A 25,441-nucleotide genomic window follows, 5' to 3' on the forward strand; every position below is an offset into this window, starting at 1 on the left:
CGTCTGATATACTTTGGACATGTTATAAGGAGGGAACTGGTCCTTGGAGAAGGACATCATGCTTGGGAGGGTGGAGGGTAGGTGCAGGAGGGGAAGGCCCTCTACGAAGTGGATTGATTCAGTGACTGGGGTAACTGGGATGAGTGTGTCAGAGACAGTGAGATTGGAACCAGACAGAGCAGAGTTTAGGGCTGTTGTACATAGGGTAGCTAGGAGTTGCAAGTGACTTGAGAGCAAATAACAACAACACAATAAGAGAACAATGGCAAATATTTATTTGTTTATTTTTTAATATAACACAGATCTTAATAACCCAAGCAGAAGTTAATATGAAAAAGAATGCTTGGTTTTCATTTTACTTGCTATATTACAACCACTCCTCACTTACCAACATGGTTAGGCTCCAAAAAACCTTGTTAAGGCAAGAAAAGGAAATAAAAGGCATCCATATTGGTGAAGAATACATCTCTCCTGCAGATGATATGATGCTATATGTGGAAAATCAAAAGACTTCTCCAAAAAAAGTGAAAAGAGAATCTACAGACAGGGAAGAAATATTTGGCAATGACACATCTGATAAAACTGATATATAAAATTTTTAGAAAGACTTCAGGCCTAGACCAAGATCAAAGGAGGAGAATGAAGGATTCAAAGAATATCAACATGTCAATAAAGGGAGTGAATGGCCTTGCCCATCTGGCTAAACCACAATGGAATGTCCCTCCCTAAAGACCCTTACTATAAAAACTGCCCAACCCACCTTAGGGCAGTTTTCCCCTGGTCTGTCTCTCTCTCTCCAGACCAAGGAATCCCCTTAATAAAGGAGACCCCTTATAAAGCTGCTTTAGCTTTTTTTCTTTCTCTGGTCCCTTCCTTGATTCCTTAGCCTTACACCCGATGGAAAGACCTAACAAAAAATCCAACAAGAAAAAGACAAACCACTCAAATGAAGAAATTAAGCAGGGGACATGAATAAAGACACTTCACCAAAGAAGATATTCAGATGGCCAACAAACATAACTGCCTGAGCTCTTAAGAGAGATGCTAATCAAAACAATGTGTTAGTTTCTCAAGCCAGTAAAAATAGCAATGTTCAATAAGACATTACAAAACAAATGCAAGCGAGGAAGCAACAGAACTCTTTCATTCTGCTGGTGGAAATGTAAAACGAAGCAACCACTAAAGAAAGCAGTTTGGCACCTCATTAGAAAACTGGGATTTGAAATACCATTTGATCCAGCTATGTTGCTGCTGCTGTTATGAGCCAGCAAGTCAGTATATATCCCAAAGAAATAAGAGCTGCAACACAAACTGACATACTCACATCCTTGTTTACTGCAACACTATTTATAATAGCAAAGAGTCAGAAACAACCCAAGTGACCATCAATGAATGGATGGATGGATGGCTGGCTAAAGAAATTTTGGTATATTCATATGATGGAATATTATTCGTCACTAAAACAAAAAAATTATCAAAAATTTGTGAAATTCTGCACGAAGATGAATTTGAAATAAATTATACTGAGTGATGTATGCCAGCTACAAAAAGACAATTATGGTCTAAGACAACTAACATTAAAAAGCTAAGAGAGTTTACAACACACTCAATTTTGAAGGGATAAGAAGTGAGAACAGATGAAGGGAAAAAAATTGCCATGTTCATTTTTTAAAAAAACAAGTTCTTTCTCCCTTGATGAGATGGATTGATTCAGTGACTGGGTAATGGGGGTAGGTGTGTCAGAGATGGTGAGATTGGCACAGGATAGGACAGAGTTTAGGACTGTTGTACACAGGGTCACTATGAGGCAACTCGAAGGCACATAACAACAAAAACAATGCAGAGGATTAACATAATAATATGCACACTTTAAATGTAAATTTCACACTAAACTAGTTAATGAAAGAATTAAACTAGTTAATGAAAGAATTAAGGAAAAATCAATGATATGACATCATATATATATGTTTGCATAGTTTCCTCCCATATTAGGTTCTATACTTATAAATGTACTCTATGTTGTTTAAACAATCTGTACATGAACAACAAAGTAAGATCACTGGTTTACCTTTGTATCTCAAACATTTCTTTCTTCAAGAGAGCTCTAATTTTTTAATTATGCAATTCAATTCTGATTCATCAGCGTCGGTAAGATTGGCAAGGAATAGAGCAGGGTTTAGGGCTGTTGTACATAAGGTCGCTATGATTCACAAGCAACTCGACGGCACATTACAACAACAAGTGAATTCTAATTCGTTTCAATTACAATGATGCTCTTTCTTTCCTTTTCCACATCTAACTCAACAGAAAAACTTACCAGTTCAGTATCTAGAGTTCATCCAGGAGCTCAAACGTTTCTCTTCATTTCCACGGCTACCTCTACAGTCTAAGCTGCTATTACCTCTCACTTGGTACAACTCTAACAGCCTCCTAACTACCTTTCCTACTATCTGTGGCACAAGAAAATCTATTCTCCATGCTCCAATGCTCCTTCCAAAATCATCATTTAGACCACATTTTCCTAGTCACAAAATCTTCTTGCTTCTCTCAGAGTAAATTTTAGGTCCTTCCCACAGTCTCTGCCTATATCTCCGACCTTATATCCTCTCCATTTTTCCTGCCAACTCTGTTTCAGCCACGTTAGTGTCCTTGCTATTCACCATAAACAATTCCACAAACCGCTGCCTTGAGATGGCTTAGTCTTGATGTATGTAGTCTCTGCTTAAAAATACTGTTCTTCTAGATTCTTACATGACTTTCTTTCACTTCCTGCAGTCTTTGTTCAATATCAGCCTTTCAGATCCTGATCGAAAAGCATCCAAATCCATAGCAATGAGTTGATTCTGACTCATAACAACCTTATAGGAGAGCACAGAATTGCCCAACAGGGTTTTCTAGGCTGTAAATCTTTATAAAGCAGATTATCATCTTTACCAACTTCTGTACAGCAGTTGGTGGGTTGGAACCACCATCTTTTTTATTAGCAGCTGGGGCTTTAACCACTGCACCCTACCGGAAACAGGACTTCCTCTTAATCACAGATTTTTCTCTTGATTACTTTTTCATCATGGCACTTGGTTGTTGTTGGCATGTGTCATCAAGTCAGATGTAATTCATAGCTGACCCTCCAGTAGGCTTTTAGCAGTTGTAAATTACACAGGAGGAGACTGTCTACCTTGTTCTAACAGAACAGCTGGTGAATTTGAACCCACTGCCTTTGGCTTGACAAAGCATAACTCCTTACCCATTAGGCCACCAGAACCTCCTAATAGCACTTAGTATCTACCACCTGATGTTTACTTACAATATAATTTTTTGGCAATTTTATCTTTTTCCGAAATATAAAATCTGATGTGGAAATAGAGCTTGGAAAACAGTAGTGATCAATAACATTTATTCAAGAACCCTGCTTACTGAAACTATAGAGAACTCGAAGTGCTTGCTGCAGAAGATCAAGGACTGCAGCCTTTAATATGGACTGCATCTTAACATTAAGAAAACAAAAATCCTCACTATGGAGCCAAAATGCAGCATCATGACAGATGGAGAAAAGACTGAAGTGGTTAATGACTTCATATTGCTTCAAACTATAATGAACACTCTTGGCACCAACAATCAGGAAATCCAAAGACAAGTAGTGGGGAAATCTGCTGTCAAGGACCTCATCAGAGTGCTAAAGAGCAACTATATCAATCTAAAGACTAAGGTGTGCCTGATCCAGGCCATGGGCTTCTCAATAGTTTGCTATGCATCTCAAAGCTAGACAATAACTAACAATTGTTGTTGTTATGTGCCGTCGAGTCATTTGTGACTCATAGCGACCCTATGCGCAACAGCCCTAAACCCTGCTCTATCCTGCACCAACCACACTGCCTCTGACACACCCATCCCGATTACCCCAGTCACCGAGTCAATCCATCTTATTAGAGGGTCTTCCCCTCCTGCGCCATCCCTCCACCCTCCCAAGCATGACGTCCCTCTCCAAGGACCCGTCCCTCCTGACAACATGTCCAAAGTATGTCAGACAAAGCCCCAGAATCCTTGCCTCCAAGGAGTAGCTTGGTTTAATCCTCTCCAAGATGAATCTGTTTTCCTGGCAGTCCATGGTACATTCAGTACTCTTCTCCAGCACCACAGTTCAAAAGCATCCACACTCCTTCTGTCCTCCCTAGTCATTGTCCAACTCTCTGATGCATAACAAGCGATTGCAAAGACCATGGCCTGTATCAGGCGCACCTTAGTCTCCAGAGAGACACTGTTGCTCCTTTAGAGCAGGTCCCTAACAGCACTTTCCCATCGCGATACGCTTTTTGATTTCCTGACTGCTGGTGCCAAGAGTGTTGACTGTGGAGCCAAGCAAACTGAAGCTGTGAACAATCTCAATCTCTTCGTCATCCATCCTGACGCTGCCAATTGGTCCAGTGGTAAGAATCTTTGTCTTCTTGACATTGAGCCTCAGTCCATACTGAAGGCTGCAGTCCTTGACCCTTCGCAGCAAGTGCATGAGGCCCTCCTCAGTTTCAGCAAGCAGGGTTGTGTCATCTGCATAACGCAGATTGTTAATAGATCTTCCACCAATCCTGATGCCACAATTCTCCTCATAAAGCCAGGCCTCCCAGATAATCTGCTCTGCATACATGTTGAAAAGGTATGGAGACAGGATGCATCCCTGGCGTATACCCTTCCCAATTTTGAACCATGCAGTGTTACCCTGCTCTGTTCTGACTACTGCCTCTTGGTCCAAGTATAGGTTTCGTATTAGCACAATTAAATGTTCTGGGATTCCCATTCTTCTCAGAGTCAGCCACAGTTTGTTGTGATCCACACAGTCAAATGCCTTTGCATAATCAATGAAACACAGACAGACATTCTTCCGGTATTCTCTGCTTTCAGCCAAAATCCATCTAACATCAGCAACAATATCCCTAGTACCACGACCCCTTCTAAACCCAGCCTGGACTTCCGGAAGTTCTCTGCTGATGTGCTGTTCTAATCGTTTTTGGATAATCTTCAGTAGAATCTTGCTTGCATGTGAAATCAATGACACTGTTCTGTAGTTTCCACACTCAGTTGGGTCACCTTTCTTTGGAATGGGAACAAATATAGATCTCTTCCAGTCAGTTGGCCAAGTGGTTGTTCTCCAGATTTCTTGGCACAACTTGGTGAGCATATCCAGGGCAACATCTGTTATCTGGAATACTTCAATTGGTATACCATCTATTCCTGGGGCCTTATTTTCTGCTATTTCTTTCAAAGCAGCTTGAACTTCTTCCTTCATCACCATAGGCTCTTGTTCATATGTTATTTCTTTAAATTCCTCTGTATCTGCCAATAGTAGCGGAATTATCAATGCCTTTGAGCTGCGGTGCTGGAGAAAAGTATTAAATAGACTATGGACTGCAAAGAGAACAAACCTTTAGGTTTGTCCTAGAGAGGGTGAAACCAAGTTGCTCCTTAGAGGCAATGATCTTGAAATTCCATTTCAGTCTGACATACTTGGGGCATGTTGTCAGAAGGCGCAAGTGCTTAGAGAAGGGCATCATGCTTGGAAGCATAGAAGGTCAGCAAAAGAGAAGATGACCCTGGATGAAATGGATTGACACAATGACTGTGGTAAAGGGGTGAGGTCTGTCAGAGACACTGCTTTGGCTAAAAGAGGGCAAGGTTCAGAGCTGCCATTCAAAGGTTTGCTGTGACTCATAGTCAACACAACGGCACATAACAGAACTTTATAAATCAATTTCCCCTAACAATTGCAGTGACTAGCGTGGAGATACCCAGTGTGTGTGTATGCTGTTAGTGTTGTGTGCTGTGAAGTCAGAACCAACTCACAGCTGACCCTGCAGCAGGTTTTCAGAAGCTGTAAACTGCATAGAAGGAGAATGTCCACTCTTCTGTGGAACAGCTGGTGGATTCAAACTGCATGCCTTTGGGTCATTGATTTAAATCTGCTAAGTAAGATTAATTCTTCTTAAAGATTATGACAGAGATATACCTACTTAGAAAACTTATATGATCTGAAGGAAATAGTACCACGACTATTGGAAATCAAAGAAAATATCTTTAAAAATTCAAACTTACCAAACATGCTGCTGCTGATGACTGCAAATACTTTGCAAACCATTCAGAAGTTAAAGATATACCCTATAAAAAAAAGATACATTTTAAGTTAAAATAAAAAAGATGCCTTAAGGGATGGTAGTAAATGTTAAGTAGAAGAAAAGTAACATTGTGAAAAGGGGGGGAAAATACTTTAAAGCAAAGATGAGAATGTAAAGAAGCAGGAAAACTCAAGTAGTGGAAATGGTACAGTCAGAACAGAATGGGGGAGAATAATGACATGCTGTGTAAAGTTTCAAAAATTATCACTGAGTAATGTACAAATTGTTACATTTCATTTGCTATGGAAATCCTCACCTTAAACATAATAAAATATTATTAAAAAAGGGTAATGCTCTTTTCTCCATATTAGTAGAAAAATGATTCTCTATAGGAAGGTAAGAATTTATTCTTAACAATGCCAGTTATTATGTTTGTTGTTGCTATTGTTACGTGCTGTCTAGTGACTTATAACTCATAGTGATCCGATGCACAAGAGCCCTGAAATGGTTCTATCCTATGATAACTTTACTGTTTCTGACACACCAACTCTCATTACCCGAGTTACTGTATTATTCATATCATTCATGGTTTTTCCTCTCTTTCTCTGTCCCTCTACACTTCCAAGCCTGATGTCCTTCTCCAAGGGTTGGTCAACAGGAATGTATTACAAACTGATATCACTTAAGCAATAAATATAAGGAGAAAAAGTAGGTCTAAAATCTGAAAACTGTTATGCCCATTTCTCTAACACAGAAAACAAATTACACATACACAAAATACATCTTCATTTACTATTAAGTCATTAAAACTGGTTGATTTTACTACTTAAGATTATACAGTTTAAAACTGTTAGGTTAAGGGTCATCCTACACATTGTGAGGCCTGTATGCTTCAAAACTTTCAAAGCTAAGGAAAACAAGGAAAGACTGAACAATGATCTGGACTGGAGGACACTGAAGAGTCATAATCATTAAGTTATTGGAAATCTTAGACTAAATAAGAAAAAGAAATACTTGTTGGAGTTTTTGACAAAATAGTTTCAAAGTTACAAATGAAAACTAAAGGCCTATAAATTGAATAATCATATTAAATTTAGTTTATTGTAGCCTAGTGGTAAGAAATTGTGCTGCAATTGTGAAGGCAAGCAGTTCAAATCCACCAGCTGTTCAGCAGAAGATGGATAATCTCCTCCTGTGTTATCAAACTCCCTCTGAAAACCCCCTGGAGGGTCAGCTATGAGTTGGTTCCAAATTAATGGTACACAACAACAATTTGACATTATGGAAGAATTTTCAAGAAGACATGCATCTTATGACTGATAAGTTACTGATCAACTTTTGATGATCACTGAGCTCTTTATTTAAGTATCTACTTTAGCATTTATCTTGTCAAAGTTATTTAACCCTGCATGTTATCACCACAAGACTATAGGAAAGACAAGTATTTCTGCCTTATCCATTAAAATTCCAGAGCTCCCTTAAGTACTAACCTCCCAGCCCTCCTAATCATTTCTACTTTTTTCAATAATGTCATCAGCAACTAGATCACAGCCTGTCTATCCTTATATGTGGAAATTTCATCAGAGTTCACATAAAAAAAAAATCACCCAACCCTTATTCTTATTTCCAATCCCTTTAGATTAGTATTGGGTTAAACAGTCTCCTCTAAAAAGTATGTCCAAGTCCTAACCTCAGTACCTAGGAATATTGTCCTTATTTGAAAAATGTGACTTTGAGGATTAAAGAAAGGATTTCAAGAAGTGATCACCCTGGGGTTAACAGAGTGAATCTAGTCTTGATCAAATTTACAGAGGAAACAGACGCACAAAGAGCAAAGCTTTGTGTAAATGGAGGCAGAGAATGAGATTAAGCAGTCATCAGATGTGGAAATCCTAGAGCCACCATAAGCTGGAAGAGGTAAGAACATGTACATGAATGTTTGACATAAAAAAATAGTATGCTTTTAAAATTTCCACTCAAATCACAACTTAAAAAATATTTTTTTTAAAAAATAGGATTCTTCCCTAGACCCCTCAGAGTAAGCATGGTCCTGCTAACACCTTGATTTCTGACTTCTAGCCAGGAGAATTGTGAAATAATTTCATTTCTATTGTTTTAAACTCTCAAATTTGTGGTAGTTTTTTTTAATATCCATAGGAAACAAAGTTGTAATTCATCCACTTATTTTGTTTTACTTCTCAGACCTTGTCATTACCCTCAACTATAAAAGCTTAAACTCTAGAAGGCCGCAAGCACATAAAATAAGGAACCTGGCAAGACAGTAATAATCTGCATTTCTCTATTACTTACATGTACTATGAAATATACAAAATTATAATTATTATATCCAATTTATAAACCTTAAAATTGAAGAATAGAAATATTTCATTGTTTTGCCAAAGTCTAAAGATACAAAACCAGTAACTGACAAATCCAAGATTTCAAAACCATGATTTCTGGTGTTCTTTAATCATATAATATCACATTCCTTATAGGACCTATAGAAGACTCCTCTAGCTAAAACATGCTATAAATCACTGAAAGAAGAACAAGCAAAGGTACAGAAAAGAAAGAGTACGATAGTTAAAATCATAATGCTGGCTTATTATTCTGTTTCTTAGAAGGTTTTAAAGTATATTACACACACATTTCTTTTAATTCCAAAGCAATTAATTACAGAAGGATGAAATGAACAAAAATATTAAAACATACTCACAAGTTCTCCATAACGTGCTGCTGAAATTATATGTAGAGGAAAATTCCCTGTGCTGCTGAAACATAATCCCCCTGTCTTCAAAAATAAGAAAAGGAGGAAACATCAGGTATATAGAAAGGGATTAGTAATTTAATGAAAATTACGTATATTATCATTTTAATTAGTCTTACTAAAATGTTGGGATTTGAACATGCACAGGACCTGTTGGTATTAACAAATGTTGGTTCACATCGAACACACCTGTTCAATAAAGCAGAAAATATTTAGTTATTAACAAATTACACTAATTTAACCAAGATTTTTTAAAATTTTGGATTGATGGGAGCTTTGGTGGCCTAGTGGCAAGAAGCTGCACTGCAATCCCAGAGGTACACGATTTGAATCCACCAGATGCCCTGCTGGAGAAGGAGGACCAATCTCCTCCTGTACCAGTTTGATCCGATTTGATGGTACACACACAAAAAATAATAAATTTTTTTAAAAAAAGAAAAAATGTTGAATTGAAAGAAATTAATTCAGCAAAATAACTACTTGAGCAAATTTTTAAATATAAACACTGATTTGAATAGCTTTCAATCACTCTTTATGTTACCAGGCAAAATATAAACAACACATTTAACTCAGAGTAGGAGAGCATTCTGTAGTAAAGGAGCCCTACTGGCACAGGAGTGACAGGATCATGTGCTAACCAAGAGGTTTAAACCCACCAGCTGCTCTATGGGAGAAAGACACATCATCTGTTTCTATAAAGATTACAGACTTGGAACTTGGGACAGAACTACTCTTCCCTAAGCGTCACGTGGAGTTGGAACTGATTTGGCAGTAACGTTTTTACCTATTCTTTTATAACATCATAGAATATATATGATGAACAATCCTAAACAGGAAATTATTATTAAGTCACTCAATTAGTGTATGAGCCTGACAAGACTCATACTCAGTGCCGTCAAGTCAGGATGGACTTACATGTGACCCCCGAGTGGGCTTTAATAGTCTGTAAATCACATGGCAGGAGACTGATCATCTTCCTTCCACAGAGCCACTGGTGGACTTGAACAGCCAAAGAAGGGCAGACTTTGGGTTAGCAAAATAACTCTCTACTGACTATGCTACCACAGCTCCTAGCTGGTAATTACGAACCATTCTAAAATGTGTCAATTTATCTTTTTACATTAGACCCTGTCTCATTTATAAATGAAATAAAACCAGGTTTTTTTTTAAATTTATCTATCATCTATATGTCTGTCTGTCTGTCTATCTATCTATCTATCTTTTCTTGTTGTGTACCATCGTATCGGATCCAACTGGCATAGGAGGAGATTGCCTCTCCTTCTCCAGCAAAGCATCTGGTGGATTCAAACTGCATGCCTTCAGGACTGCAGTGCAGCTTCTTTGCCACTAGGCCACCAGAGTTTCCCCAAAACAGTTTTTATAATTAATTTATCCCAAATATACTATTCTTATTTGAAACAAAGCAAAAAGATAAGTGGAAAATATGTACCTCTAGCCCCTCACCAAAACTACATGCATCACGGAAATTTTTTTCTTTTAGAAAAATTATTGACAGTCTTCATTAATGAATGATCTCATAAAGGTAGGGTGGAAACACTAATGGGTTCACATTGGTAGTCATGAAGGGGGGCCTGGGAAGGTATAACACTCACTAACTAGGCTTGGGGAGTTCTAGAAAGGCAAGTTTGAGAATCAGCCCAGACTTGGGTATTTGGTCATAACAACTTAGACAAAAGATGATCCAACACAAGAAATAAAGAACAGAGCTTAAAATCTGTGTATCTGTATTATTTATTACATTTAATAAAAATATATAAGCTACAATGTGTCTCAAGAGTTGTTATGAGATTTAAATGAGTTCATGCATAAAGAGAATTGTACATAGTGAGCGATCAATAAATGTTAGCTATTACTCTACTTAGTACCCAGGGAAGTGCAAAAGGTTACTGTGTTTAGCTGCTAACCAAAGGGCAATCTATGCATGGGGAAAAAACCAGCCAATGAAATCTTACACAGCAAAGTTACACTCTGACACCTAAGTGGTTGACATATTTTAACATAAAGAGTAACTGGTTTTTCACTAAAAAAATTTTTATGTAAAATTACAAAAGGCTTTGGCACTATATCTAGTATATACTATATCTGGCATATACTGTATCTGGCATATATATAAGTATGCTGTGTAGAAGTTACTATTATATACTTCTATTACATTCAAGCTATTTTACAGATTTTGCACACATTATATAATAACCATCAAAAGCAGCCGCTGTTTATTTACTTAGTAAGTAGTAAGTAAATAAGTAATAAGTTTTAGTTAATGTTCAGTGCTCCTTTCCCAAAACAGCAAACAAGTATGTCTTGGAGAGGGTATAGCCAGAGTGCTCTTTGGAGGCAAAGATGATGAGGCTTCACCTCACATATTTCCGGTGTGTTGCTAGGAAGAGCTATTCCTTGGAGAGGGACATGATGTTGGCGAAGGAGAGGAAGGTCCTCAACCAGGTAGACTGACACAGTGTCTGCCTCAATGGGCTCTAATGTATCAGGAAGTGTGAGGATGGCGCAGGATAGGACAGGGTTCTGATCTGTTGTTCAAAGGGTCATGATGGATTGTACTGGACTTGAGAGCACCTAGCAACAACAGCAACAAGTCTGACCACTTATTGTGGGGCACATTCTCAGTCAGTCACAGCATATGAGGTGGATTCTCCATTAGGTGATTGTGACTTACTGAGCTGTCCAAAGTCAAACAATAAAAGACTGAGTCAAATTTGCTTTTCACCTTTGTTTCCTTACTGGTTAATGTTCATTTCAGTGTATTACTGTGAGGAGCAAGTGATACAACTGATAGATAATATTTTTAAAAAGTAATGATTCTACATAAATACAAGACTGTAGTCAGAAAATCCACTTTCACTACCCACCTTACCTGTTTCCTAAAGCATTTGCTATAGTAAAGGAGTTTTCCTTCCCATCACAGAGTTCACAAGTTGCTTGAGACAACAATGTTCCATTAATGTCTCTTTCCACTAAACAATTTAGAAACAAAATAAAAATGTAATTCAGTAATCACATAAGCTCCTACAAATATTTAGCAAATTTTTTATAAAATTCACTTGTAATTATTATTCTAAATAATTCTCAAAACATTTCACTTGCATTAAAGGTATGTCAAGCACCTCGAAAATAAACTGTTAAAAAAGTAGAGTTTTCCCATTTGAGCCTTTAATTGCACTTCAAATTATTTAATGAAAGTAATAAAAAATTTTCCACAAATACAAACTCAAAAAACCTCACACTCCCTGCCATCAAGTTGGATTAGAGTCCCAGAGATTCTCCATCTGTTTCCATCATGAGAGGAGAGGATCATCTTTTTTCTGCAGAGACGTTGGTGGATTCAAACCGCCAGAGATGCTAGTCCTACAGACTGGCAGCACCACTCTCTATGCCACCAGAGATATCTCAGTAAACATAAGGAAAAAAAAATTACTTCCTCACTCACAAAGAATACAAGCTGAAACAATATACTATTGCTTTGTGTGTCAAGTTGAAAAGAAAACTTAAATGTTTTGTTATGCACAGAAGCAAAACTTTCTTATACTACTGGTTTTATTCTGTAATTTAGAGAGCTTTTTGTAGTATCATTAAAATTTAAAATTCATATGCCTTACAACCTGTGCCCCTGGTGTGTGTGCCAAATGCCGTAATGGTCACCCATGGTGGATAGTATCTGGTGCAGCTCCCAGATGAAGACAGGCTTGGACGCAGGAGTCACATCCACCTCCTAAACAATAAGCCTCTGGAAACTATAAACTCAGAGAAATTATGATAGTTATAGAACAGGTTTCCAGTTCGAATCCACCAGATGCTCTGTGGAGAAGGAGGGACAATCTCCTCCTGTACCAGTCAGATCCAATTTGAAAGTACACACAGAAAAAATAACTAAAAAAGGAAAAGAAAAAAAAAAAAGAACAGGTTTCAGGTCTTTTGTTCATAAGGTCCCTATAAGTCATGCTCGACTCAACAGCACTTAACAATGCCTTTACAACACAAAATTTCATCTGTACAGAAACATTTCTATAAGGAGGTAAGTCCAAGAAAGCATTACTAGAAAATATCAGAATGGTGGCCTATCCATGCTAGGTAAGTATATAGAGTGTATTAAAAAGAGGAGTCCTGCTCAGATATTAATCTATTTTTCAAAAAGTTGATGGTTCAAGAGAGCTCTAGTGGCAAGAAGTTGCACTATAATCCCAGGGGTACGCAGTTCAAATCCACCAGATGCTCTGCTGAAGAAGGAGGGGCAGTCTCCTCCTGTACCAGTCAGATCTGATTTGACGGTACACACACACACAAAAAAATAAAATAAATTAAAATTTTAAAAAAAGTTGATGGTTCAAGACTACCAGCTGCTTCATGGCAGAAAAATGTAGCAGTGTGCTTCTGCAAGGATCTGTGGCCTTAGAAACTCTCTCGAAGTTCTCTACTCTGCCCAAAGGGTCACTATGAGTGAGAAGTTACTTTGTAGCAATGAGTTTGGGGGGTTTTGTTTGTTACAGTTCCAGAATAAAAAGAATGAGGTAGATCTAGATGTAACATGCTGGCTGAAAAAAAAAACTAAGCTACAGGACATTTATTTTTAATTGTGCTTAAATATGGAGGGCTTTTGTCTGTGAACTCTCCTTGTATTTGTGCATTTTTCCATCCTGCTCTCATTTGCCATCAAGAAGTGCCCAACTCATGGCAACCTCACTAATCATGCATCAAAGCAATGTGCTCCACAGAGGGATCCAGAGTTCGGTCCTCTGCATGGTTCTCCAGTCGGAGGACTAGTTCTTTTTGTGCCATTTTAAAAATTTGTATGTGGTCAAATTTATCAGGTTTCATTCCATGTCTTCTGAGCATCTGTCATATTGAGGAAAAAACAAAAGAAAAAATACAATAAAAAGTTCCTACTGGGTCTTTTTAAAAGGACTTTCGTGGATTCCTATTTAAGTTTCTGATCCACATGGAGTTTATTTTTAAGGATTAAGGTAGTCGAAACTCAATTTCATTTCTCTCAGTTTTCCCAACACCATCAAAGCCACATAATAATCAACCTTTTTCCCAATGACATGAGGTGCTAGCTTTATCTTCTATCAAGTTCCCATGAAGACTGATTCTCTGCTTCTAAATTCCATTGATCAGTCTGTATGTCCACTGCTGTGTCACTGCTGTAGCTTTTCCAGTCCAGCTGACAAACTGACCTTGACTCATGGTGATCCCAAGAATGTCAGAGCAAAATGTGCTCCGTAGGATTTTTCTGTGGGTGACTTTTCAGAAGCAGATTGTTAGGAAATTCTTGTAAAGCATAATTCTTATAAACTCACTGCAAATAAAACTATGCAAGTCCTTTTTTAATTTTTTTTTTAACTTGTGTGCTGTCCAATCAGATTTGACTGGCACAGGAGAGACTGCCCCTCCTTCTTCAGAGAAGCATCTGGTGGATTCGAGCCGCATGCCTTCAGGATTGCTGTTCAGCTTCTTGCCACTAGGCCACCAGAGCTTCTATGTAAGTATTTTTGATCTACAGGACCCATAGAGGCACAACGGCTACCACGGGAACTCACCAGCCTCCACGGGAGAAAAGAAGTCCTGTAAATATTGCTGTTAGGTGCCAACAAGACAACAACTATCTGCAATACTATGAACAGATTGGAATCTTGCCCTGTAATGCCTATAAAAAGAACAAGAGCCACTTGAGGATGGCCATATCTGACCTTTACCAACTTCACCAAGAAAAACTGTCCCTGTCAACAATACCAACAACACTTCCATCTTATCTTCTTCTGATGCTTTTTGCCCAAGAAATCATTCAGTATTTCAACTATCGGCCTGAATTTATTTTTCAGTCTGAGCTTGTTCTTTCTTCCCTTTTATTTTCTAATCCTAGCTCTTTGCACATTCATTATAATGCATTGTCTTGTCTTCTCTAGCTGCCTTTCTGTTTATCTCTTTTACGGAGCATTTCTTCCCTTTGTTTTGGCCTCTCGAGGTTTTAGTGCAATTTTCAAATGTCCTAGGTAGCTGTATGGAACAGTTCTACTTTGTTTTATCAGTTTCTATGAGTTAGAATGGACTCGATGGCTCACAACAGCTGATTTATAGACTGGTATCGGAAAAGCTGAGAATACTGACATATTCTCTCCCACTCTCACCTTCCATGGAGGAGACTCAGATTTGATCCTGACCAATGTACCTCACGTGCAGCCAACATCCATCTGTCATGAGAAGCTTGCGTGTTAAGATACTAGGATAGGTTTCAGTGGTGGTTCTTGACCAAGACAGACTAGAAAGAAAAGTCTAGTGCTCTACTTTGGAAACCAGACAAATCACACTCTCAGGATCATGACCCCATGGATCAGTATCCTGAGAATGGGAAAGGAGTGTTTCATTTCACAGTGCCTGGTTCACAAAGAGTCAGGGTGGACTCAAGGGCAGCCAACAGCACTGGGAGAACAGGTATTTCATCTTCCTATCCAAGAACGAGGATGGATTTCTGTGCTTACACCTGCCTTTGTGTCCTTCAGCAGCATTAATTTAACACTTCTACTGAAAGTTATGCCCAAATATTTTTTTTCCTTTTTGTAGCGACTGTGGATGAATACATTCCTTCCATCACGTTTTCTAAATTGTAGTTTGTTATAATAAGGGTCTTTTTTTAAAACTAATTTTACTTAGAAATCATTTTCTATTAACAAATTTCAGTGACCGCCTTGAGTTTTTTAAGCATACAAATTATCTACAAATGATGCTTTTTTTACCTTCTCTTTTCCAATGGCATATAATTTATTTCTTTCTCTGACATTAACAAAACCCTACAATTAATAAGAATGCTTATCATTTTCTTTTTGAAATATCATGTTGGTTTCTGAGCATGTTGTTGCTGTTGTGTACCCTCAAGTCAGAACCAGCCCACAACTGATCCAGAGGCAGTTAATTGCACAGGAAGAGATAAGATTGATCATCCTTCTCGTGGCCTTCTAGTGGCCTCAAACTGCATGCCTTTGGGATTACAGCATACCTTCTTGCCACTAGGCCAACAGAGTTCTAGCTTCTGAACATATGTTGTTGTTATTAGGTGCCATAGAGTCAAGCATGACTCACAGTGACCCTATGAACAAAAGATCTGAACCCTGTTCTATCCTGTGCCATCCTCACACTTCCTGACACACAAGAGCCCACTGCAGCAGTCATCATATCAATCTACCAGGTTGAGGGTCTCCCTTCCCCTCACTGACCCTCCATCCTTCCCAGCATCATATCCATCTCCAAGGAATAGCATCTCTTAGCAACATGGCCAAAGGATCTGAGGCAAAGCCTCATCATTCTTGCCTCTAAAGAGCACTCCGACTGCACCCTCTCCAAGACATATCTATTCATTCTCTTGGCCATCCATGGGATGTTTAGTGCTCTTCTCAACACCACATCTCAAAGGCATCAATTCTTCTTCTTTCATCCTTATTCAATGTCCAGCTCTCAGAAGCATAGCTAGTAATCAGAAAGACTATGGCGTGAATCAGATGCACCATATGTCTTCAAATTGACATCACTATACCTCAGTAATTTGAAAAAGTTCCTAACTTCAGACTTTCCCAGTGCAATGCATCTCTTATTTCCTGACTGCTGGTACCAATGGTGTTAATTGTGGATCCAAGCAAGATGAAGCTGTTGACAGTTTCAATCTCCTCTCCATCCATCATGATGTTGCCTAACAGTCCAGTGGTAAGAATCTTTGTTTTTCTGACATTGAGATGCAATCCATACCAAAGACTGCACTCGATCTTCTGCAACAAGTTCTTCAAGCCTTCCTCATTTTCAACAAGCAAGGTTGTCATCTGCATAACACAGGTTATTGATGAGTCTCCATATATATTTTATATTTTATCAGGCTAAGAAACTATTTATCCAATCTAATATTATTAATAATTTTTAATCAGGCAGGATTTTGTTCTCTAATTCCAGCAGACACAAAGCCATTATTACATCTGGACAATGAAATACTGTTAATTACCAAGCAATTTCAATTAATGTCTTTATCAAAACAAACACAAATGAAGATATGTCTCTGTTATTTCATTATCTACTCCTTACCTAAAATATGGCCAGTGGGACAATGACATTTTCCTTCTGCATTTAAACCACCAGGGCAAGAAATGCAGTTCCAGCCATCTTCAGTAACACCCTTCTAGTTTAAAAAAAATATTCTCATTAACTTTCTCTTTAATTATTTATGTAACTTCAAAAAGCCACTAGAGTGTGCAATTTAGACTATATGCAAGTAAATTATTCATGTGTGAGCCATATAAAAATTTCCAGAACAATGTGTGCTTTTCTATTTTCATCTTAAATTAAGATACAGGCATGAGTTGAAGGTTATTTCGAGCTTGATAAAATTCCACTGATGTATCAAAGTTTATTCTAATAAAAATGCTCTTGAATATCATTGAAGCAGAACCAACTGATAGCTGAACCTCCAACAGGTTTTCAGAGGCAGTAAATCTCATGGTAGAGGAAAGTTAGCTTAGTATTATCTACATTTGTGAGAAAATATTTAAAAAAGGCAATGTAAAAAATAAAGACAGCTATACTTTACTATTTTTAATAGAGAAATTATTTGAAAATAAAAACATCATACCATGTTTTCTGGGCACTTTTTACAAATGACGGCAGATCCTCCATTATTAGAGACCATCTGAAATCCTGGTAAACACTTACACGAAGTTCCTAAAGAAAAAAAAGTCAATGTTGTCATTAATAAGTAAAAATAAAACTTAAAATGGGGAACTTTTAAGAATTCTTAAAATTTTGAGAAGCAGCATAGTGAGTTAAGAGCAACACTCTAGGACAATACGGCCCGGATGAATCTGGAAACATACTCATTATGTTCCAATCTTGGTTCTGCTATTTAGCAAGCTACTTAACTTCTCTGCTTCAGCTTCTTCAGTAAATGGGGGTAATACCACAGAGCTCTAAGGGCACTCTGATGGCTTAGTGGTAAGGAGATGTCCTGCCTACCCAGAAGCAGGTGATTCAAATCCACAAGTTGCTGCATGGGAGAAAGATGTGCCTCTCTTACGACTTACAGTGTCTGAGAACCCACTATATGGTCAGCTTGAGTCAGTTCCAACTTGATGGCACATAACAACACCACGGAGCTCTCAATAAGGTGGCTTATTCCGTAGGGAATTGTGCTGCTAAGACACAGATGGCACCTATCTGGTGATTCAACTCCACCAGTGGCTCTGAGGGGGAAAATGGGCAATCTGCTTTCATGGGATTTATAGTCAAAAAACCCACTGCAGGATCAGCTATGAGTCTGTTCCAACTTGACAGTAATTGAGTTTTTAAATCTCATACAGTCAGTATAACATATCTGACACATCAGAAGAATACCTACTACTTACTCACTGACTCTCATTATCTGACATTTCACATTTATGGTTAACTGTAAAAAAATCTGACTGCACTTTAATGATGTTCATCTTGCAGTAAAAACACTAAAGTGTGGGCAAATAATGTGGCTAGGGCAGTTATGCAATGATGTAGTCATCTACATTTTTGTGATTTGATCTAATGTCATCCTTTATTTTCACTTTATGCAAATTTTTACACAGTGACTTGGCCTTTGGAACCTAACTGTGTTGACAAATAATCAGTGGATATATTGTGTTGGCTACTATTTTAAATTCATGCATAACTCAACTATTAAGCTAACTGTTGAGAGAAATTTTACATTTCCATGTCACTCAAACATTCACATACTTCAATGAATTCCAATTTAGTTAGTCAAGACTAACCTCTTAGGAAAGTTATCAACTCAGTCACTATTTCCCTTTTCTTCAACATATTATTGTTAGCTGCCATTAAGTCAAGTATGACTCACAGAGACTCGACAAACATCAGATCAGAATCCTTTCTAATCCCGTGACCTCTGACACACTCGAGCCTACTGCTGCAATCACTGTCAATCCACTTTAGTCTAGAGTCTCTCTCCTTTGTCATCCCCCCCACATTTCCAAGAATGATGTTCTCCAAAGAATAGCCTCTCCTAGCAGCATGCACAAAGTGTGTGGGACGAAGCTTTGCCATCTTTGCCTCCAAAGAACACTCTGGCTATAGTGAGTTTTAAAAATAATCACTATTCAGGGAGCTCTGGTGACCTAGTGGCAAGGAGCTGCAACTACAATCCCAGAGGTGCATGGTTCGAATCCACCAGATGCTCTGCCGGGGAAGGAGGGACAATCTCCTCCTGTACCAGTCAGATCTGATTTGATGGTACACTCACACAAAAATAATAAAATGAATTAAAAAAATAGTCACTATTTAACTTGCTAGTAGGTAAGTGCAACCTTAATAGGTGTTAAGAGGAAATAAGTGTACAGAACATAAAGCAAATAAATTTCTGCTTAGAAAGTGGGAGGGTCAGCCAAAGAGAAGAAACCCCCCAACGAGGTGGACTTACACAGTAACTGCAGCAATGGGCTCAAATGTAGGATTCAGATTTGTTGTTCATAGACGTATTCAGCTTGATGGCACCTAACAATAACAACAACTTAAAACAAACTTAACAGTAACAAGTGATAGTCGATAACAGAAAGGAAGGCTAGGCATTAAGGAAATGTATAATTCAAGAGACTGGGAGAACAAACAAGTTAATCCTCGAAGAGGATGAAACCAGGCTGCTCCTTGAAAGGAAGAATTCTGAAGCTCCCTCTGACATACTTTGGCCATGCTGCCAGGGGAAATCAGTTATTAGAGAGGGACAGGAAGACCCCTGATGAGATGGATTAGTTACTGGACAATGGAGGTAGGTGTGTAGGAGACAAATGAAGTGGGCTCAGGATAGAGCAGGGTTCAGAGCTGTTGTGCGTTAGAGTCGCTATGAGTCACAGGCAACTCTACGGCACGTTAACAGTTCTAGGGACACACTGAAAAACAGATACACAGTTCAAGACTGAAGATAGACAGATAAGCATGCTTCCATTTCCTACTGTATCTATATCCCAAGGCATCATAATCTCTCCTTGGTTTCCATTTCACTATTTGAAAACTGAGATGACAGTGTTTTATCATTTTTCAGTCCTTTTTAAAGTGCTAAATTACTGGAATTTGAAAGGCAAAATAAAGGGCTTTCAAATGACAAGCACTTATGTGCATCCCCACTCCAGTTCTCCTTGTCACTAGCCCCGCTACATATCAGGTTCTCTTCTACTACGTCTTTTCTTCTCTTGGAATTTTTTTTTCCAGGTGTTGCCTCAAGTGTGAAAAAGCGCAAGGCTGGCGCTGAGATGGATTAACGAACTCGAAATTCCCCAACCTCATTAATGTGCAAAACACAACTCTCCAAGGTAACGGTTTCCTTAGGCGCAGGCAGTTAACGCCCCTAACCGCGTTTCAGCTGTGCTAGGGACTGGGGGCATCATCACCAAGGCTACTCCTGGCAGGCCCTATCCCAGTCTTACCTCGGGCATCCTGCCTCTGGTTGGCTCCACACGAGACACACGAGAGCGAGGATATATCGAAGTACTGGTTGTGGCTGCACGATTCTGGCCGTTGGAAAGGTAAAGAGAAGCTCTGCGCCCGTGAGACCCGAGGGAGCGCCAAAAGGAGAGGTATCGTCGCAACCACCGCAAGCAAAGTGGACCGAGCCGCCATCACCATCCAAGCCCCGCCCCCGCTGCCCGTTGCCATGGTGCCGACGAGGCCTGCCGCCCAATCCCTGAAGCCCCGTCATCCTCTGCGGCGACTCCGCAGAGTTCATTGGATAACTTCCCAGAACAGCCCAACCCACGGCTGGGTTCCAAAGGAGCGTGCAGGAGTCTGGAGCCTCTAGAAAACCTTGGAAGGGAAGCTGTCATTGTTGTTGTTATGTGCCTTCTAGCTGGCCATGACTCATAACGACCCTATAAACAGCAGATCTATCCTGCCATCCTCACTCTCCCGGCTATACTCAAGCCCATTGCTCCATCCACTGCATCAATCTGTCTCCTTAAGGATCTTCCTCTTTTTTGTTGCCCTTTCCAGCATGATGTCCTTTTCCAAGGAACGGTCTCTTTTAACCACATGTCAAAAGTATGTGAGATGGAGTTACATCATCCCTCTCAGGAGCACCCTGGCTGCACCCGCTCCAAGATATACTTGTCTGGTGTTTGGGGCAGTCAATGAGATGTCCAGCACTCTCCTCCAACACTGTAGGTTTGAGTTATAGTATTGATTCTGCCATCTTTAGTCAATATCCAGCTTTCTTTTTTTTTTTTTTTCTTTTATGGAACACTTCTCGCTCATCTTCTCTGTATCGTTCCAATTTTAGTATATGTACTGCCGAAGCGAGCACAATATCCAGCTTTCTGATTTATATGAAGCAGTTGAAAAGATCATGACTTGAATCAGGCACACCTTGGTCCTCAAACTGCCATTGGTGCTTCTCTGTTAATTGCAAAGAAGATCCCTGACCGTAGACTTCTCCAACACTGCTCTCTTTTTTGTTTCTTGACTGCTATTGCCAAGTGTATTTATTGTAGATCCTAGCAAGACAAAATTGTTAACCACTTCAATCTTTTCTCCATCTGTCTTGATGTTGCCTGTTGGCCCAGTGATGAGGATTTTTGTTTTCTTGATGTTGAGATATAACCCATATTGAAGGCTGTAGTCTTTGACCTTCTGCACTGAGCATCTCTGGTCTTCACTTTTGGCCAGCAAAGTTGTGTCATGTGCATTTCAAATGTGTGCTTCAAAATTTTGGACCAGATTTATTATTAAAATATGAAATCAAGTATAATAGCACAAGTTAAATTTTTCTAATTGTATTATCTAATTGTATTGTATTATATAATAACAATGATGACGACCAAGAGAGAGCTACATTGGCCTAGTGGAAGGAAGCTGTGCAACCAAGCCGAAGGTGGGTGATTGTCATCTGTGGCCCTCGGCCAGGTTCAAATTGTCTTCCTGTCAAACATTCTTCTAGGTGGTATAGCACTAGTCTGTGCGTTTCTGTACAGAGGTAACTCGTGGTTGCTGTGATGCTGAAGCCTGTGACAGTTATGTACCAATCGTGGTAATGGGCACCCATGGTGGACAGTGTTGGCTGGAGCTTCTCGACTAAATCAAGCCTGGAATTAGGAGCGGCATCCACTTCCAAAATGGCTTGCCTCTGGAAACTCTATGTACGAACAGTGCTCAGGCTGTTCGTTCATAGGGTCACTATGAGTCGTCTACAACTCTACAGCATGAAACACAACAATTATAGAATTACGTAAGACCATTAGGAGTTTGCTCACTCTGGATGGCAAATGCTTCAGAAAACAGTTAAATTAATCTATATTAATATAATAATCTTCATATCAAAGGACACACTCCAACAATGTATTTATTATTATGGGTAGATTAAAAAGATATGAATCAGCTGTAATCCACCAACCACTCTGCAGGAGGAAAATGAGTAGTCTCCTACCAGGAAAGATTTACCATTTCGGAAACCGATGGAGGTACCATGAATCTGAAATGAATGGACAGTGGTTAAGTTTCAGTTTCAAATAATCAAGAGAAGTCACTTTCATTCAGTATTTGTATAGAAGGAAATGGTAGCAGGGGAAAAGTGAGGGGAAGGGAGGTGGAAATTGGAGAAATGGTGGTCAGAATTGTTCTACCTCAGAAACTTACTGTTACAAGTTGGAAGGATATATAATACAAAGGCTAGTAAAGATTTCCTCTTTCCATGAATTGTGAAAACTAGTCACACTGCTTATAAAGTCTTATTTGAAACAAAATGACAAATTGATTGGTCTTTATTGGTGTCCAAGTATGGGAACTGAGGCAAAAACAGAAGGTGTAAACTTCAGAAAGGTATTAATCCAGAGTGATCTGTGAGAGGCAGAAGATTTTTGTTTGTTTGATCCAGCCAAATGGTTGCTGAGGGCAAGAAATATTGATGAAAAAGACCCTCATTGTAAGAGCTCTATTGTGCTAACAGCTCTTATTCATGTTCTCTGTCTCAGCTCTTATTCATGTTCTTTGGCTCTGGCTCACTTTTGCGCGCGCTCATTCACATACTTTTTCTTATTATCTTCTGATACATTCCAACTCATAGCTGACCCTCTAACAGGTTTCCAAGACTGTAACTCATTTGTGAGAAGACTGCCCATTATCTTTCCCTCTCAAAGCAGCTGATGGACTCAAACCCCCCAGGGAAGTTGGGCTCTTGGGTTAGAAACACAACTGTGCAGACTACACCACCAGAGCTCCCTTTCTCAAGTCTAGTAGTCCTGTTCAAATTCTAAAGACCTATGTGTATAATGATGAAACTTTCCAGTATGATCAGTATGGGAAACTGAAGGAAAAACAAGAATTCTTTCCCTTCATCTCTGTTCTTAAGATAATGTCACTTTATCTATCTCTGTTTTTGGAATACTATTTATTGTTTAAATATTTTTATTTACTCTTTTTAGAAACTTGAGAACGTTATTATATATTCATCTGAAATACTGCTTTGCTCACATTATTTGTGATACCTCATCAATTTCTGATTGTGGCAGTTAGCTTACTTTCACTTTGTGTGTGTGTGTGTGTTGTTTGTTGTTGTTTTGGGATTTTTTTTATTTTATACTGATTTATTTACAAGTTTGAACATATTGTTTTTCACACAAGATCTTTTCCATTTCTTTCACCCCCACCCCCACATCAAATTGTGCGACCCTATGATTAAAACTCCCCTAACTTTCACTTTGATATACAATACAGAAATTCTGACCATGATCCATAAAGAGGCCAAAATCAGAACCAGGGGCCTTCCCCCAAACTTGCTGGAAGATTGGGGGGGTGGGAATGTGAAAATGCCATAACTGGTAGGACTCAGCTATATAACATTGACCTAAAGCTACAGAGCTGAAGGCTAAAGGGACTGCCAGAGCACTTCAGAAGCTGTCCTGACTGAGAAACTGTATTCCTGCTGCCATCCTGAGTTGTAATCTCTTAATCTCCTTAATAAACTCCATAATCATGAGTATGGTTCTGTGTGGTCTGCGTAGTTATTGCAATGGATTTCAGACCCCATAGGGCATGGGAATTAGTGATGGAATTAGTAGTGTGGGAGTGTGGAGAGAATGCCTGACCTTATGGGAATTAGTTGTGTATTGTGTATTGTTCTTAATGTGGGCAGCTTCCCCTTGTGGAGTTAGTGGAGGTCAGATATAGCTGTCCTCATGCTACCATTGTTCTTTTTACACAGATACAGAGGATTATTCTGGAACCTTGAGTTGAAAAAGAAAAAGATTTAAAAAAGTACTTCCAAAATCAACTGAAAGAAAAAAAATACTCCTGAATGAAAATATTTGATAAGGAGACTTATGAAGCACAGAATCGTAAATAGAAAAATGAGACGATTTTGAACTGCAGTCTGGCCAGCTGGGGAATGCAGAACTGCAACGCCATCCACACTAGCAGATGCCTGACCTAAAGAAAGGGGAGTCCTCCCCCATTGTTCCTCATATCCTCCTGGGGATCAATAAAGCCACTTTCCTCCTCCATGGCCACAGTCTAGCAGGGAGTTGACATTGTTCTCCTAGCCCATTCCAGCTCTCCCTGAGGCCAGGTCCTTGCCATTTTGTATCTTGCTCATGCTGGCAGCTTGTATAATTGTACATTCAGAGTTTCCCTTCAGGAACCGGTAGACTGAAGCTAAGAGCCTGCAGCTTGTCTCTGAGTTAGCAAGGGTACCACTTCTCACTTGGGTCCTTGTCTCTCACTGGGCACCACTGCTGTTACGTTATGCACCACATACTGCAGTCACAGTCAGCTATTGGTCAGTTCTGATTTGATGGTACACACCAACATGAGCAGATGGAGGGAATACACAGAGACTGAACAAGAAAGAATTGGTCAACACTGAAGTGTTTCAGTAAATACTATATGATCAAGAGCCAATGGTGAGGAAGGAAGACATTCAAACTGCATAAAAGACACTGTAAAAAAAAATTTAAAAAATAAAGCACCAGTAATCGATGGAAAACCAATTGACACAATTGGGCTGACAGATGTAATCCTGGACGTGTTCACCAGTTTATGCCAAGAAATTAGGAAGACAGTTACTTGGCCAACTGACTGGAAGAGATTGTATTTGCTCCCATTCCTAAAAAAAATGATCCAACAGAAGGTGGAAATAACTAATATATGCCATTAAAATCACACACAAGGAAAATATTTCTGAAGATCATAGAAAAATGGCTAAAACAGAACACTGAAGAGAAAACTGCCAAAAGTTCAAGCTGAGTTTAGAAGAGGCCGTGGCACCATTGAAATTATTGCTGATGCCAGGTAGATCCTGGTTGAAAGTAGAGAATACCATAAGAATGTTTATTTGTGTTTTATTGACTATTCAAAGGCATTTGACTGTGTGAATCATAACAAATTATGTTTAACATTGAAAATAATTAGGGTATACAAAATCTGTACCTAGACCAAAAAGCTACTCTTTGAACAGAGCAAAGGAACATTGCATGTTTGTTTGTGATTTTAAAAAAATTATTTATTCACTCATTGTTGCACATTATACTGTATTATTTTAAATGGAGAA

At 38.9% G+C, this 25,441-nt stretch overlaps 1 protein-coding gene across 2 annotated transcripts in view; it reads right to left on the reverse strand.

The window, feature by feature from the left end:
- Window positions 1-20,562, reverse strand: part of TMEM67 (transmembrane protein 67) — a 67,596-nt gene extending 47,034 nt beyond the window's left edge. Inside the window, exons 1-7 of one of the 2 annotated variants that reach the window (XM_006884591.1) lie at window positions 20,334-20,562; window positions 17,507-17,595; window positions 16,963-17,056; window positions 11,759-11,858; window positions 8,988-9,057; window positions 8,818-8,892; window positions 6,082-6,144 (exon numbers count right to left, since the gene is read on the reverse strand). In XM_006884591.1, coding sequence (XP_006884653.1) covers window positions 6,082-6,144; window positions 8,818-8,892; window positions 8,988-9,057; window positions 11,759-11,858; window positions 16,963-17,056; window positions 17,507-17,595; window positions 20,334-20,562 — 720 coding nt within the window. Of the gene's footprint in view, window positions 1-6,081; window positions 6,145-8,817; window positions 8,893-8,987; window positions 9,058-11,758; window positions 11,859-16,962; window positions 17,057-17,506; window positions 17,596-20,333 lie in introns of those variants that run through there. The other variant, XM_006884592.1, reaches the window with a different exon arrangement.
- Window positions 20,563-25,441: the final 4,879 nt, after the last annotated feature.

This window comes from Elephantulus edwardii, unplaced genomic scaffold, assembly GCF_000299155.1.
Source record: "Elephantulus edwardii isolate Elephantulus edwardi_28Jun2011 unplaced genomic scaffold, EleEdw1.0 scaffold00036, whole genome shotgun sequence".
NCBI lineage: Eukaryota > Metazoa > Chordata > Mammalia > Macroscelidea > Macroscelididae > Elephantulus > Elephantulus edwardii.